The sequence below is a fragment of the Perca fluviatilis genome, chromosome 4 (assembly GCF_010015445.1).
Source record: "Perca fluviatilis chromosome 4, GENO_Pfluv_1.0, whole genome shotgun sequence".
In the NCBI taxonomy this organism is placed as follows: domain Eukaryota; kingdom Metazoa; phylum Chordata; class Actinopteri; order Perciformes; family Percidae; genus Perca; species Perca fluviatilis.
Window position 1 is genome coordinate 11554400 of NC_053115.1, and position 15792 is coordinate 11570191.

A 15792-nucleotide genomic window follows, 5' to 3' on the forward strand; every position below is an offset into this window, starting at 1 on the left:
CATATTCTAATCACTTCCTTTCTTTTCACTGCTGTCTCTCATTTGACCATCTCCTTTTGCAGCCAAATAATTATCTACCATTGTCTCCCGCTATCCTCATATCAACTTCATTCTCTCTCAAATTTAAATGTTTTTTTCCCCGCTCTCATAATCTTCCAATCCATCCTTTTTCAGTGCTCTCCTCCCCTCCCTTTCTCCTCTTATAAGTCCGAGTTGTTGGCCTTATTTATCTCCCTTGCTCCGTCCCCCTCCTTTCATTCATCCTGTTGTCTTCTTCCAGACAGTGGTGACAGTGGGGGGCAGACAGGGTCAGGGCACCTGGACTCATCACCACACACCCCAGTCAATCATTGTTTGACCTGTGGTGCGAGTTACCAGTACCATTGTCAGATAATCAGACTACATTGCCGTTTCACTTTACTTCATTCATTCAGCCTGATATTGTGTTAGCTGTTGGGAGAGGGGACATTTTCTTATGTGTTGCTCTGACCAATCGGTATCAAGTGATATGTCCTTCCAGACAATTTCATTTTCAGTTGACACAGGAGCTGCAGTAGTGGTTGCTAGGGGAAGATAACTTTGAAAAGTTCATAGTTGAAGCATTATTTCTATAAATTGATTTACAACAACTTGTACAGCTGTGTCAATCTCATCTCACTTTTTTTATTTATTATTTCATGGATGCCGCTAGGTAGCTAGCTAACAAGTGACAGAGGACAATGTTGTCTACAAAGCTCTGATTGGTTGACTGTTTCTCCAACCAGTCGAAACAGCCAATGAGCGCAACATCAGAACGTACGATGTGCTGAACACATTGGACGTGTGGTCATCACTTTAGAGCTCTGAAACCAAGATACATTTACAACACAAGGACGGTCAATCAAAAAAGACAAGTTGCATCATGGGAAGTGTAGGATCCAGCCTTTTTGAAGCTTGACCCAGGGAAGTCAGGATATCTTGGCCATTGTTGCATTAACTATGACCATTATTTTTTATGTGTCCCCCATATTTATTGAAATGCATTGATACATTGCAACAACTATTTTAAAAAAATATTGAGTCTGAGCTAATATTTAGATATGGTTTCTGTATGTTAGTGCACAGTGCACCTTTCCAACATAAACCGAACCTGCAGATCATCTTTGGAAACCCCTACTAGTAACTAAAGTACTTGTACAAATTATGTTGTTTTATTTGATGTTTACTAAAGCAGTGCAACAAGTGATCTTGAATAAAAATGTATTCTGATGATCATGGTTATCAGTATTCCCCTTTTCTTTCTCCCCATCTGCTTCTCTCTTTCTTGCCAGACAAACCAGTAACAGGATCAGTAGACTCTCACTGGATCCATGCCGTTTCCTGCCAAATGAATATATGCTAATGTACTGGTGTGTAAGTGTCTCTGCCCCTGCTTTAGTCGTTGCCAAACCCCTCCCTCCTTACTATCCCTCACTTTCCCACCTCTGTGCCCTGCATCTATCTAACCTCCATCGCTTTCCCCCTCCCTTTCTCAGTGTGGATGATAGTGAGGCCAGCCAGGCAGCTCTCTCAGGGGGTAGAGTGCCAACATCTGGTGGCTGGCTCAGATCAAAGTACTCCTCTGGAAACACACCAACACGCAAACATATACACATACACACACACACCGCTGCCACCTAACAGCAGGGGGACAGTTGGCAGTGAGAGGGAGGGGGAAATAGAGAGTCACAGAGAAAGCAGAGAGAGAGAGAGAGAAAAGGATAGGACTATCAAATGGGAGTTGTGCAGCTTTTGAGGTAAGCTGCAGTGAGGGAGAGATTTAAACAAAGTTATTTGGGGAGAGAACCAAGTAGGGAGAAAGATGAAAAGAAACTAGGAGAATACAAGCATTATGAAAGTTATTGCTATTGAGGTTTGAGCGGTTAGCGTCACACCCCTCTTATGATCAGGTTTTGTCCAAACTCACCTTCCTTGCACTCAAGGGCCACCCTGGACTCCAGGTTGTCCATCTGCAGTTGCAGCCGCTTGAGGGTGCGGTCCGCATCCCGTGATTTTCTCTTATAAGCAATCAGCACCACAATGATAACCAGCAGGAGCAAGCCACCACCTCCTCCGATACCAATGATGGCAGGAAGGGTGAGCAGGCTGTCGGAGTAGATCTGCAAGGTCCCCGGTGAGTATTCAAAGCCTCCAACACGCACCTGGGAGAGCGACACCAACAGAAAACTTACATTCTCTTGACACCACATTAAAACAAATCTGTGGGTCTGTTTGCAACAGAATGTGGCAGGGTTCCAAGCTGAAGCTGTAAACCATCTTCATTTACGGTTAAATTGGATGTTGCTACCACAATTAGAGCTGTGTACTATGCATGATGTGAAAATCATACAGGAACATTATTTGGGCATTTTTAAATGATCTTCATCTACAAGAGCTACAGTTCCACATGATTGCAATTTTAGGCCTACACCTGTCCACAACCACTATAAATCAATTATAGTGATTAAACATTCTGCAAGGTGCCAGTGCTAAATCTCACATTGCATTTATACAGGCAAACCAAGCTGTGTCAAGTTGAGCCAAGTGCAGGCCAAAACTCCCCCAAAGCCTTTATATCGGAGTTGGGGAAGGCAACATCTGTTCCCCAGGGCTGTCTTTGGAACCAGTAACACAAGTTTACACAGTCAGACGCCCATCTGACTTTCAACCATATCACATCGTAACAGTTCTGGCTTGCACTGAACACGCAAATTAAAAAAAAAAAAAAACGTTGGGATGCGGTTTTTTTCCCCGTCTTCTTTTTTTTCTTTTAATCCATCTTCAACTGGCTTACATCTATGAAATACCAAATGGAGGTTTAAAAATAGACACAGACCTCTCACGCCTACTAGCCATTTTTTGGTCTCTATTGAATATCAATACTGTTCAAATCCCAAAGAGGATGCCAGCCAAACGAGACCGATCAAAAGCTTCTAAGACATAAATACAGTCGAAAACACCGCCAGCAGTATAAGAGACGGGATGTGTGCATTTGTGTGCATGCAGCTATGTGAATGTGGAAGAGAAATCTAGAGTAATTAAAGAGATTTAGGTCTGATGGATGGGCAGGAAAGAATGAAATGAATGAATGAAAAGGCAGGAAGTGGGGGATAAATACATCCCCCCTCTTAATGTCAATCCACAGTGGAAACAGCACTGAGAACAGGATCTATAGAAGATGACGGGCTGAGTGGCTGAAAGAACTGTGAAAGCCAGATGCTCTAGAGTTGGCAAGAAAAAATAAATAAATAAAAAAATCAAGCAGGGTGTTGAAATAACAAGTTACTGAAGATATAAAAGTGTCACTTAGAGAGGGATGATGCCCCTTTTTCAGGCTTTGTATGGCTGTATCCAAACACCTTAAGGCTCTGACACACCAACCCGACAGCCGACCGTCGGCAGAAAAGGCAGTCGGACTGATCAGTCGGCTCCCTTCTCCCCGAGTTGGGTCAAAAAAGTGCCTCGGAACACACCGAAGCGACGCCGACTTGAGCATACATTCTGCGCGTGCACGGGATGTAATACGTCTCCATAACAGCAGGCGGCGCTAATCTGTATCGTCGTCCAAAAAAAACAATTCTCTCTAAACACAGAGCACGCTGTCGTCGGTCATTGTTTTCATCAGAAAGTGTCGATAGTAGTCAAGAAGGATCGTTGTTTTCATTACTCGCTGAACGGAAGAAAATACGATGGCTAGTAATAAGAAGATACTGGCGTTGTCAGCTCCGGGTTAGGGTTAGGGTTAGGGCACTGATTCGCTAGTCAAGGGCTAGCACTCCACCGATCAGATTGGTCATCGAGTCCGACTGCCCACTGGCCGATTCAACAAGTCAAATCGGCCAAAATGAAAGCCGACTGCTCCTCCGACTGACAACGGCACGGAACACATCGAACAGACTCAAGTCGCCGACCTCGCCAGAACGTCCGACAGCCGATAATCAGGGTCGGTGTGTCAGCGCCTTTACACTGGGTGGCCCCATGATTTGCTCCGTGTGTGACAAATCAAGTCGACAGAATGAAGAAAGACACATCACACAGAGGAAAACATCAAGCCAACAGTAATATAAACAAATATTAAAGATGAACTTACAGTGACTTTGTGTTCTCCGGTCAGGTTGGGCCATTCACACAGCAGCTGGCTCTCAGACAGGGTGAGAATGCAGGGCGTCTCACCGATCAGCACCGTGTAGTTCAGCTTAGCGTTTCCTGGGGCTGCAGGAATTAAGTTACGGCCCTGGAAACAGACACGCATGCTTCGGTTACTTACATAAGGTCTAAGTCTATGGTGGTCCACATGAATAGAATATTAATTAGAGAGTATAAACCAAAAAGGATTAACTTTAACTGTGATTTATGTTGTCAATAGTTCAGCCATTGCTCTAGTGTGCAAGGTACTTTAAACTGCAGACAGCCATAGCAACAGTGCCTCTGCACTGTATATCGGAGGAAACGCTGCACAGAACTGACTAGTCGTTTTCTAACTAAATTACCAAGTCTATGACATTGCTCTTGAGTTAAAAATGTAACTAAATTACGACATACTGTACACTATGTACTAATGTACTAAATCTAATCAGCGATTAGATTATTTGATCCAGATCTGGTGGATAAGGTCTGGCACAAGTAAAAATGCTGTCCAAAGACCGTAAAAATGTGTTGGTTACGTAAGGGTCCTGGAAAGTACAATAACTACATTCTACAGAAATCACCCCCTCTCCTCTGCTACCTCCACCTATCACTCCTCATCCTAACTCGCTGTGCTTTGTGGAGTGGGATGAAATAATTGCTGGAAATTCTCTATAAACGTCTAATTTCTCTGCAATTATCTAATAGGATGCCATTTCCGTCCTGCTTATTTCTGCAATTCTTTACCCGGAGCACGGTGGGACAATCAGAGCTTTTCATTATAGAATTATATTTAAAGTTACAGGGGAGAAAGGAGTGATTCTTCCTTTCTAAACCTCCACCCTGATTGGCCGAGAGAAAACAGGCTTTCGTTTTCCGTGAAATTGCATGATCATTTTTTTCTCTCGCTCCTGAGGCTTTGAAGTTCAAGGGGAGAGGTGAAATGACAAAAGACAGCGTAGGTGGGTGGGGCAAAGCCTTCATAAATGCACTCTGGATTCAAATTTGTACTGCCTCTAGTAAACATGGCTATGAAGTCTCTCTTTAGAAGTTATCTGATAAAAATCTGAGCAGGTGGCATAGCAACGCATGGGTCCACTTTATAAACATTTCTTTCCTTTGGACCTGATGTGAAGGGGGAGGTTTTGGTAGCAACTTTTTTTTTCTTCCTGAAAGGTCTCCAAACCCCACTGAAGACAGCAGGCGAAGAAATAACATCTTTCAAGGTTGTGGTACATCTGAAAGACGGCTGTGTTGAAAGGAAAACTCAAAGCAAGAAGAAGGAGAGAGTAACGTCTCTTTACAGGCATGTTTGGAGCAAATCATTTCAAATGCCTGTCAGCCTCTTATCAGTTGTGTTGGATGCTGACTAGGAGGTCGCTGCAGCATTTTCTAAAATAACTATTTGTGAGATTGAGCTTTTAATGTTGCTGAAAACACTCAACATTACTGGAAAGCAGCTATCTGCTATTACTGCTCTTCTAGTGTGTCAACTGAGTGCTAGCACTCAGCTAGCCTTCGTCTTCCTCTTCCAGACCTTACAGAGTAACCTTTGAAAAAAGCTTTGATGCAAAACCACCACAAACTCCATCCTGACATCATTCCCACAGACATAAGAACCCTTTTTCCCACCTATGCCTATAGGAGAGAGGACAGACAGCAGAAATAAAATTTGAAAGGTGACGCAAAAAAAAGGAGACAGGAAGAAACACCAGACAGAAATAATAAATGGGAAGACACAAATAGAGGAGAAAGGTAGAGACGGAGGTAGAAGACATTAGAAGGGAAGCTGAATTGAAAAAAAGTCAAGATTTAAAAGAGAAAGGATGTGATGGATGTAAAGCAAAGCAAGGTAGAGACAAGGCCAAAACAGATCAATGCTAAGAGCAAGAGGCAATTTACCTTGAGTATGAGCGGTGAGCTGGGCTTCAGCTCCAGCATGCCCGAGGGGCTCAGAGGTTCGAACACGGGGTCCGGGTGGTAGCTGAAAGTCTCGTTTACCACCAGCACAGAGCGCACGTCATCCATGACAAAGCCGATCTCATCAGGACTGCTGCCCGACTCCGAGAAGCCTTTTTCAGATCCGGCCACAGAGGGCGCCAGACACACCATCACGGTGTTGTTGACAACCGTGCAGTTCTAGAGAAGGGGAGGATGGAAGAGCAAGGGGGAAAAATAGGAAGTTAGAAGAGAGGGAAAAAACAAAAGGAAGATGGGAATGTGAACAGGGGAGAACATTTTAATGTTTAATGAGGTAATTTCATTTTATTTATTTTAATCCAACAACCTTTCTACCTACACTGTTTGCAGTACCGGCAAGAAATAAAAAATAGTAGATTTTTAAATGATTACTCAAAAGATCAACTAAGTTAACTTATACCTAATCAACAATATATAAGATGGCTGAAACAGGGGTTATGTGATATGAGTGATTAAATCTCTCCGTAATGATATAATGAGGAAGAGGCTGGTTTAATAACATCAGTGTTGTAATCACTGTTGATATCATCTGGAAATCCCCCGTGGGGTTCGACACTTAAATCAGTCACCGATGAACAAATTAGACTGTAATGACTCACATAAAAACAGGAGCGGTCAGCCAGTAGCTATTAACAATAACACAGCAGTTTCAAAGCATGGTATAGCCTTATGTTATGTTCTATATGTCACATACTAACGCACTCATACACAAAGGATGTGTACAATCACAAAGACACAGAACACAACTGTGTTTATAGGTCAACAGAAACAATAACCAAGCTAAATAAAACATGACTGCAGAGAGTGGGACAAAAGAAATAAAAGGTATATTTTTACTTTCGGATAAGAGCGGGAGAAAGGTTAGCTAAGCCCCATGGTGCTAGGTGAAGAGAGGGGGATTTGCCAGAGCTGCTTTATTGCTGGTTGACATTTCAAAGGTTAAACTGCTAAAAGGAAATTCAACATCAAAAACAAACAGAAAATGGGCCCTTGGCTGGTTGACCGACGGGTCAGGTGTGTGCGTCTGTGTCTGTGTCCCAGGGGTGCGTGTATCATCTGAAAATCAGTTTTTCCACAGAGAAGGAGACAGCAGAAAGACACAGCGTGCGAGAGAGAGAGAGAGAGAGAGAGAGAGAGAGAGAGAGAGAGAGAGAGAGAGAGACACACACACCTGTGTGTCTATATTGGTCTCACTCCGTCTCACTTGCCAAGTCAAGTCACTGCTTTTTTTTTGGTTTTGTTTTGTCAATAAAAACTGTGTGCGGGTGTCTGGATCTGGCCACTTACATTTTCTGACTTGGCAGCTCCATACTTGGCTCTCATTTTGGGCTCCTTGATGGTGGCCAGATTAGTTCCAGTGATGGTCAACATGGTTCCTCCACTACAAAAAGAGTAAACAAGACTCATTATAGAGAAAATCAGGACAAACACAATTATACAATGTGACTGGGAAAATAAAAACAATTCTATGTGTACTTTTGTGTCAGACATTCATATATCTCCCTCTGTACTTTGTCTTGCATGGTCCACATGCATACACTATTCAGCAGGCCTATCAGCAGAGATAAATGTTAATAAATCTGTTCTCTGTGGGAGCCAAGAGGGCCCTCCAGTTGGTGATTTACCATTATTGCTCGCTCCTGCAGTAGCCTTTTGCCTGCTTATTCATGGAAGCCCATTTTCAGGTAATCATAGCAACGCTAAAGCCCTTGCATGAATGTTAAAAGCTTCTTTAAACCGATATGGAAGCTGGAGGGAAGAATAAGCGAATATGTAGCATTACTCCTGAGAGCTGAAGCTTTTGGCCTCTCAGCACCTCTCCAAAGCCAGGGGAGATTTTTTTCAAAGTGTATTAAAGTTACACTGCCATATTTTTCAGCATGAGATACACTCAGCAACTGCACCGCTGTCAGTGATCTGACATGTTTTGTAACCTTTACACCTGTGACCTATTCAGATCTACTCTATGTGACGCTGACCAGCGGAGACATGGGTAATATGGGTGAGAGTCCTATTCCCCCACACTGCCTTCTCGACAGCCTTTGCTGGCCTGAGAGGCTGAACTTTATCTGATGTGAGGTGTTCTGACAGCAGCTAAATAAGTTAGCATACAACCTAAAACTGGAGTTAGGTAAGGCGTGGCATGAAGCCTAGTGCCAGTGTGAGTCACCACTGGCACCAATGAACAAGAAAAGCAAATGATGCACTGGCTTCTACTGTATATTGCTAGGTTTCACACAGGCAATGATACACCAACAAAAACAGCATACTCTGTAGTATTGTTCAAGGGCTGTAAAGCAATCTCTGCTCTCTCTGAGCAATGGCAGAGGACTTGTGATCTACTCAACTTAACATTAGATACATTCCATGGTGGAACTAGAGCATCCTAAAATGTAAATACATGGACTCAGGGCACACAAGACAAAACTTCAAAATGCAGGGAGTTGGCTGTGTTTTCGGAGGCCAGATGGAGCGAGGTGAGGCCAGTCCCAGGCCTTAAGGTGAAAGCGGCCCTGGGAAGGAGCTAGCAGGACGAGAGGCGAAAGAGAGCTCAGGGTTATTGAGAGGCTTAAGGGAGGGCGACAGATGTTGAAGTTGTGAATAGAGTATGGTGTGAAAAGTGAGCAGGCAAAGGAATTTAGGAGATTTACATACAGTTACGCATTTGTTGGTGGAATAGCAGAACGTAGGGCTCAACAGTCAACAGGGGTAGAGGATAGAGATGTTCCGATACCGACACCAGTATCCGCTCCGATACTGCCTAAAACTCTGGTATCGGGAAGTACTGGAGTTTATGCACCGATCCGATACCAAGTAACAAAGCCCTATAGAAAATCTACGTTAAAGTAGTTTATTTATGTTCTTTTTCTGTTATAACTGACTGTCAAACTGGAGAATAAAAGAAAGTTCTGTGGCATTCATTGTTCACACAGAGTTTATCCTGAGCCAGACAGACAACAAAGACAGAAATAATATCACATCCATACAGGTAGTATACAATTGTTAACATCAATAAGACTATTTAAATTAACATTTGCTCGCTATCTAATGGAGAGGTATACCTGTGACCATTGAGTCAGCTTTATGGCTTTGCCCTGTTGCTCATTCTTCTGGTCTGTGTGTTTGTTACTGTTTTGTCTAGGAGTTTTTGTTGTGTATGTGGTGTTTATGTTCTGCAGAGCAGGAACTTGCTGAAAATCAGTTTTATACTGAGTCAGGCTCGATTGTCTTTAATCTTTTCCTGTTTAAAAAAAAACAAAAAAAAAAAACATATTAAAATATATGACACACTGGTATCGGATCGGTACTCGGTATTGGCCGATACGCAAGTTCAGGTATCAGAATCGGTATCGGGAAGCAAAAAATGGTATCGGGCCTTCTCTAGTAGAGGATAAGAATATTTTCCACACAAACAGTGTACACTTTAATAGTAAACTGAGTGCACTGTATTACACTGTGTAAACAAGGTGGAGCGTCATGCATTCTCCACAGTGCCATGTGTCCGTGTTGTTAACATGAGAACCTCTACCTGAAGGGAGGGGAACCAGTCTGAGTCATGTCAGATTTGTGTTTTGGACAAGAGAGGCTCAGCGCTGTTCGAAACCCCCACCCCCCTGCAAAAGGGTCACCAAAGGGGACGCGGCGACAAAATAGCTTGGTAAATAAAAACGTGATTGGCCTGGAGAACCATGCACCTCCTCCTATGGGAGCGCTGAGTGAAACATCAAACACAAGCCGAGTGCCGAGGTTATTTTCCCCCCCCAAGGCTGGAACCAACACTTTTGTTTCCCCTTGCCTTCCCCTTAACATTTTTTCATCCCATTCTAAATGAGACTTTTCATCTGCTAACACCTCTATTGCATGATGAGAGAGTGTGTCTCCCTGCAGAGTTTTAAACGCAGCTCCCATTTTCACCTCAACCCCCTGCGATGATGCAGAAGTGGATTGTAACACTGTCTTAACAGACCATGTGTCTAGTGGAAAAATCGAATGTGGGAGTTCTTGAGACCTCCCCAGTCTTGAGAGGCGATACTACCAAATAAATACTTGTAATATACTATACACAAGCCAGAGTTGCATAGACATATATGACCCCTTCCCCCTTTCCTGATAGGCTTTTAATATAGGCCTTTACTTATCATATGGACAACATCCCTAGCTATTTTTATTTTCTAGTTCATTATTTAAATACCTGCTTGTCTTTGAGAATTTCAAGTAAATGCAACAGAAAAAAAACATACCGTAAAAAAAACCTCAGGAAATAAAGTAAGACATATTCCTGGAACTATACTTTTGAAGTAAATGAGACCGTCAACAGTGTGTGTTTGTGTTTGTGTGTATGTGCTGACTTCATTTCTGAGCTGATGAGTAGAGGAGTTTCTAGGTCATGCTGGTGAGCCCATTAGCACTTGGAAGCTCCAAGCTTTTTTTTTTTTTTGCCTCCACAACACAGCTTGTGTTTGCACAGGAAATCATCCTGTGGCTATGTAGTTTCATTTCAATAAGTCAAGTAATATTTACAGATGCATCTCCGCTGCAGCTCATCAACTGTAGCACTGCACTGCTTCAGGAGCCTCCTTTACTGCTGTTCCTGCTCTCAAAGTTTTTTTTTCTACTTTTGAAACATAAAGATAAACAGAATAAATAATATGCCTTTGAAAAGCAAACCGGAGTGAAAATGGAGAAGAATGTTTAGGTTTTTTTTCTTTTTTCTTAGCCATAGCCGGGGAGTATGCTAGCAGAATATTACATTCATCAAATACAGAGAGTTCATATTTCGTTAAATTGGCTATGGTCCTATTAATGTATATCCCAAACACAACCAAAACCAGGAATTAATAATGTATTAATGCATTTGTATACGTTCTATATATGTGCATCAAGCAGAATTGTAGATCAAACACTGTGTTAGCGTGAATTATAGATAATTAAATAATCATATGACATTATACAACGAAAGCTGAAGGAATTAGTTATATGGTGCAGAAGGACTTAAAAAATACATCAATATATGCCAATATTGCCTAGTTTTCAAACCTTTCCTCTGAATTATGCAGTGTGTATTACTTTCATGGTTGGCATGCACGATGTATGCAATATTGTGAATGAATCAATCAATCATGCAGTCTCGGTTTTGAGATAGCTGTAAGCTTTGACGCAACACAGAAACTCCTCCACGTTTATACAAAAGGGTCATCTTTGCTGATCCCAGACTAGCTGAGGGAAAGGCCCCGATTGTGTCCTCACCTGGCGATACTCCAGTCGGGCTCGATCTTGAGGATGGTGGGATCGTCCGAGTAGTTGAACTTGACCTCTGGGTTCCTCAGCTCAGCAGAGTTGATGTCCACCATGACCGGGGTGGTGCCAGGAGTTTGTCCCGCCGGGGTGACGCACACTATCTCCTTGTTGCTCCGCCTGAAAGAGCAGGAGATGAAGGGAGTAAGGGAGGACAGGAGGGAAAGAGAAAGACAGATTTTACATACAAAGGATGCTGATGGTCTCTCTTAAAGTGGACTGTGTGCTCCAACTAACGATACCAGAAGGTCTTGAAAAGGATTTTGAGTATTTGGGAGCTGACTCTCTGACAGGCTATGAGACAGACACACGGAATAAAAACTGAAGTGAGTGCAGCGCAGGAAAGAAGATCCTGCTTCATCCCTTAAATAACTCATAAATTATTTATCAGATGTGACAAAAAGGCGCACGCACACACACCCACACACACACACACGGTGACACAGTTGCTTATCCACAAGGCCGACATCTTTCAGTCTGTCCAGCCGTGATTTCATCAGCCAGAATCACAGAATGCTGTACTTCAAAGCTCTCTTTTCTCTCTCTTTCACTCACTCTGTCTCTCCCTCCTTCCTGCACTTTCTTTGGCTGATAGATCTGAACTGGCATATCAGGCTGGTCGTCTCTCTGTGTGATGTAACTCCCTCCCTAGCAGACAGGCAGCCAGCTGTGACCTGCTGGGAAACTTTGTGCCGCTGCCAGAAACTTTGCGCTCCACTCCAGTGGCTCGTTCCAGCATCCCCTCCCCCTGTCAGGGGTGGGTGGGGGGGACACTGCTGACCCAAGCGGCGGGAGGGTGGCTACCTGTGAGACAGCACGTGCGCATCTACGTACAGTATGTGAGTAATCAGTGTGTCGAGCAGGTGCGCTTTGACTGTGTGGAAGGCTGAATTTGCATATAAACACAGTGCGCAGGTAGAAGATTAACATTGTGTCAGTATGTGTTTTGTGTCACTCGTCGTCTGCTAACATCCTACAGTGCACTGCGAGCGTGAGTAAATGGGTGTGTGTGCGTTGTGCAGGCATGGTGGCAGGCGGCGCGGTGTGACATTTTGAACATAAGTAGAACAAGCTGATTCTTACACAAATCCTCCCCCGATATCTGCTGTGAAAGTGAAATCCACAGAAAGACGGAAGATGAGGGATAAGATGAAAGAATGAAAACCTATTTTTGCGGCTCTATCCCGGCAGCTTGTGGTAGAGTGGAGTTGGGTTTGGATACTGAGCGAAAGCAAAAACAAAAAAAACGGCGCAATCGCGTGTCTTTGTCGGACACATGCCTACTGTCTCCCAGTAGGCAATTTCAACAGCGTCCTCAGACTGAGAGGGGACTGAAGAGGGCAAAAATGAAAATGGTTTTTGACAAGGTTGCGGCCACACAAAAGAAAGCCAAGAGAGGACACAAAAAGAGAATGAAAGAAATGGGGTTGCAGAGGGAGATAAGAGGATGAGTGACTTGGGGTAAATAGGTTTTGATTAAAGCGGGGGCCCCACTGAATACAAAGACACATTAAAGAGATGGACTCAACCAGTTCATTACTTTGGCCATAAAGGTTATTGCTGCTCAGTGAATGAAAGGCCAAGACTATTATGCTCACCTTTCTAGGGATGTGCTACAGTGCTTTAAATTGGCCTTTACTTTTTCTTTTGATATGATATAAAAAGGAACTTGATAGGTCCAAGCTCATTAGTTTGACCTGTCACTTGTTGCCTGAAAGAAGGGAACCACTATAACAAAAACTCCAGTGTTATAGAGAATTTGCTCTAAAAGCGAAACAAAAAAGAAACAAACAAGAAAAACTCTGGACCAGTGCCTCAGCGACAATGGAAAAATGTATAAGAGGAGTGTAAACTTGTTCTCCGTTACAAATTAGTCACCTTCTCTAGCGAAGATTTTGCCTGAACATTCCATTTCAGTACATAGGTGCTTGTTTTAGTTCACCAACAATGTTTTCTGCGAGGTTTCTCTGCCATTTGCCAGACACCATACATGAGTGGATTTAGTCCAGAGCTCAGTTTGCTGTCACTTTGCCAGGAAGGGACTCAAAGAAACAATAGAGTTCTTGGCTGGAGGAATTAGAGTCATATCAAATTGGATCTTTGTCTCCTCTTCTTTAAATCCTGGCACAATCTCTTGCAGAGTGAGTGACAACGGAAGATAACGGTGGCACATTATTCTAAAAACTAACGGATTTCAAACAAGTTCAAAGCAGGAAAAATGTGAGTTACCAATTACCAGCAACACCATATCATTTCTTCCAAATTATAGTCATATCAAATGTGGGCAATGTACTTAAGTAATTCACAGCACAACTGAACAATGATATCAGCTTCCCCGAGAAAGGCTACACGGTCATTCTCACAATTGCTGTGAATTACAGTACTGCAGGTCATCCTTTTGCTGGCAGCATTTTTCAGACATTCTTCAAATCAAAGGCTACCCGGAAAAAAATGTGTTTAAAAAAGAAAACAGGAAATAACTATAATTATAAAAAACACGGAAGAACTGTAAAAGATAGCAGATGGCAAGTAAAAGAGGGGTGGGGAAATCATTATGAATGGTAATTGTCTACAGAGGAGCATTAGTGAAAAAGAAAACTTCAGATTCAAAATTACCTTTTTTCTTCTTCTTCTTCTTTTTTTTTTTTACATATTTACGCTCTTTCGCTGCATACACATTGTTCTCCACCGTTTGGAGAGCTTTTATCAACACAATCCCTGCCTCCGGAACAGCGCAATGGATGTTTAAACTGTCCCATTTTCCCAGTGAAATTAGCCTCAGGTATGACCATAGATTTATTTAACAAGTAGAACTTTGTTCACCTCTCGAAGTGGCAGGGGTGAAGTCCTATCTTCACAGATACAGCACTGCCTGCATTGAGATGACTGCCTTCAATGGTGATCCTTGTTCCTCCAGACAGCGGCCCAGTGGAAGGAATGACGCGGGTAAAGTATGGAGACTAAGGAGGGACACAGGCAGAGGACAGGTTGCTAAATCATTGCTGCTGGGCTTCAACAAAGATGTCAAATACAGTATCAAAAACATAAAAAAAAAGCTTCGTCTTAGCTGTAATTTTATTCAGCTATGCTCTTAACACACACACACACACACACACACACACACACACACACACGCGCACACACACACACACGCACACACACTTACCACAAAGGAGAAGGCCTTGGTGGAGACTGCTTTGTAGTCGGGGTGAATGCAATCCCTAACACACACTTCAACCTGAGCCTCCTGCACCCTGTAACCTGTTGCATCATTCAGCCGGCACACAATCCTGAAAAAGGGAAACACATGGGCGGGGAGATGAGTTCCATTATAACTGCTCCCAGAACAAATGCATGAATGTCAAGGTTTTCTTTTCAATGTTGGCTTAATAAAGAGACAGCCATTTCAAATAAAAAAAAGATGCTTGGCCGAACAAGGACCAAGTGAAGGAGAGACAGAGGTGCAGAACAGATGATAGTGATTTCCATCTCCAAGTCAGAAAAAAAATCTAATAGTTCAGAATAAACCATTTCTGAAGCCTCATTCATAATATTAGAAAAAGCAGACCAAATGTTCTAATAGTGAAAATCTGCAGTGCTAAGACAGGGCGGAGTATTGTGTGTGTGTGTGTGTGCGTGTGTGTGTGTGTGTGTGTGTGTGTGTGTGTGTGTGTGTGTGTGTGTGTATCTGCATTAGTGTTTACTGTAGAACCATAAGCCTCACACTTGGCCCTGGGTGCTGGCTGGCCAAATGAAAATCCACCGGAGAAATGATTGAATGAGGGGATGAGTGGCAGTGTAGCTCACGCGGAGAACACACACACATACCCACACTTCCTTCATGTTTCACCCACTGGAGACACACTTGACTGTTAATTAGCCAGAGTGAACGAATGAGACAGAGAGAAAGGGCGATAGTGCAGAGGAGAGAGGGAGGCAGAGAAAGAGAGAGAGTTAAAGTGGGAGAGGCTGATTAATTGAACGAGCTCATATCCTACACATCTCCTCTGCTTCCCTCCCTCCCTGAGATGAGTTATTAACTCTCCTGCTTCCATCCTCCCTGCAGGTGGCCATGGCAACTGCGGCGACAATGGAATTCACATTTCGATGCTGTGTGTTTCCATTGTTTTTATTTTCCCTTTCATTCATTCCCAGGTCTCCCACTATGACAGGGGCCATGATTAAAATGCTAGACAGCTCTCAGTTAGAAACTGCAGCTTAACTTGCCTCATTACTGCACAGAGTGCAGTGCAGGTGGCTACATTGAGCTGTTACTACGTGGTGAGAAAGACAGAAAGTTCATGGTGCATTTGTAAAGGTGACAACATCACAGGTAAATTATACCCCCCTCAATCAAATACCTGAGGTGGAAAG

At 43.1% G+C, this 15792-nt stretch overlaps 1 protein-coding gene across 1 annotated transcript in view; it reads right to left on the reverse strand.

The window, feature by feature from the left end:
* LOC120557709 (plexin-A1-like) overlaps nt 1-15792 on the reverse strand; it is a 207587-nt gene that overhangs the window by 22997 nt on the left and 168798 nt on the right. The window contains exons 15-21 of the mRNA XM_039798261.1: nt 14585-14708; nt 14242-14378; nt 11371-11538; nt 7411-7504; nt 6046-6282; nt 4109-4252; nt 1946-2180 (exon numbers count right to left, since the gene is read on the reverse strand). Of these exons, the coding sequence (XP_039654195.1) occupies nt 1946-2180; nt 4109-4252; nt 6046-6282; nt 7411-7504; nt 11371-11538; nt 14242-14378; nt 14585-14708 (1139 nt within the window). The remainder of the gene's footprint in view (nt 1-1945; nt 2181-4108; nt 4253-6045; nt 6283-7410; nt 7505-11370; nt 11539-14241; nt 14379-14584; nt 14709-15792) is intronic.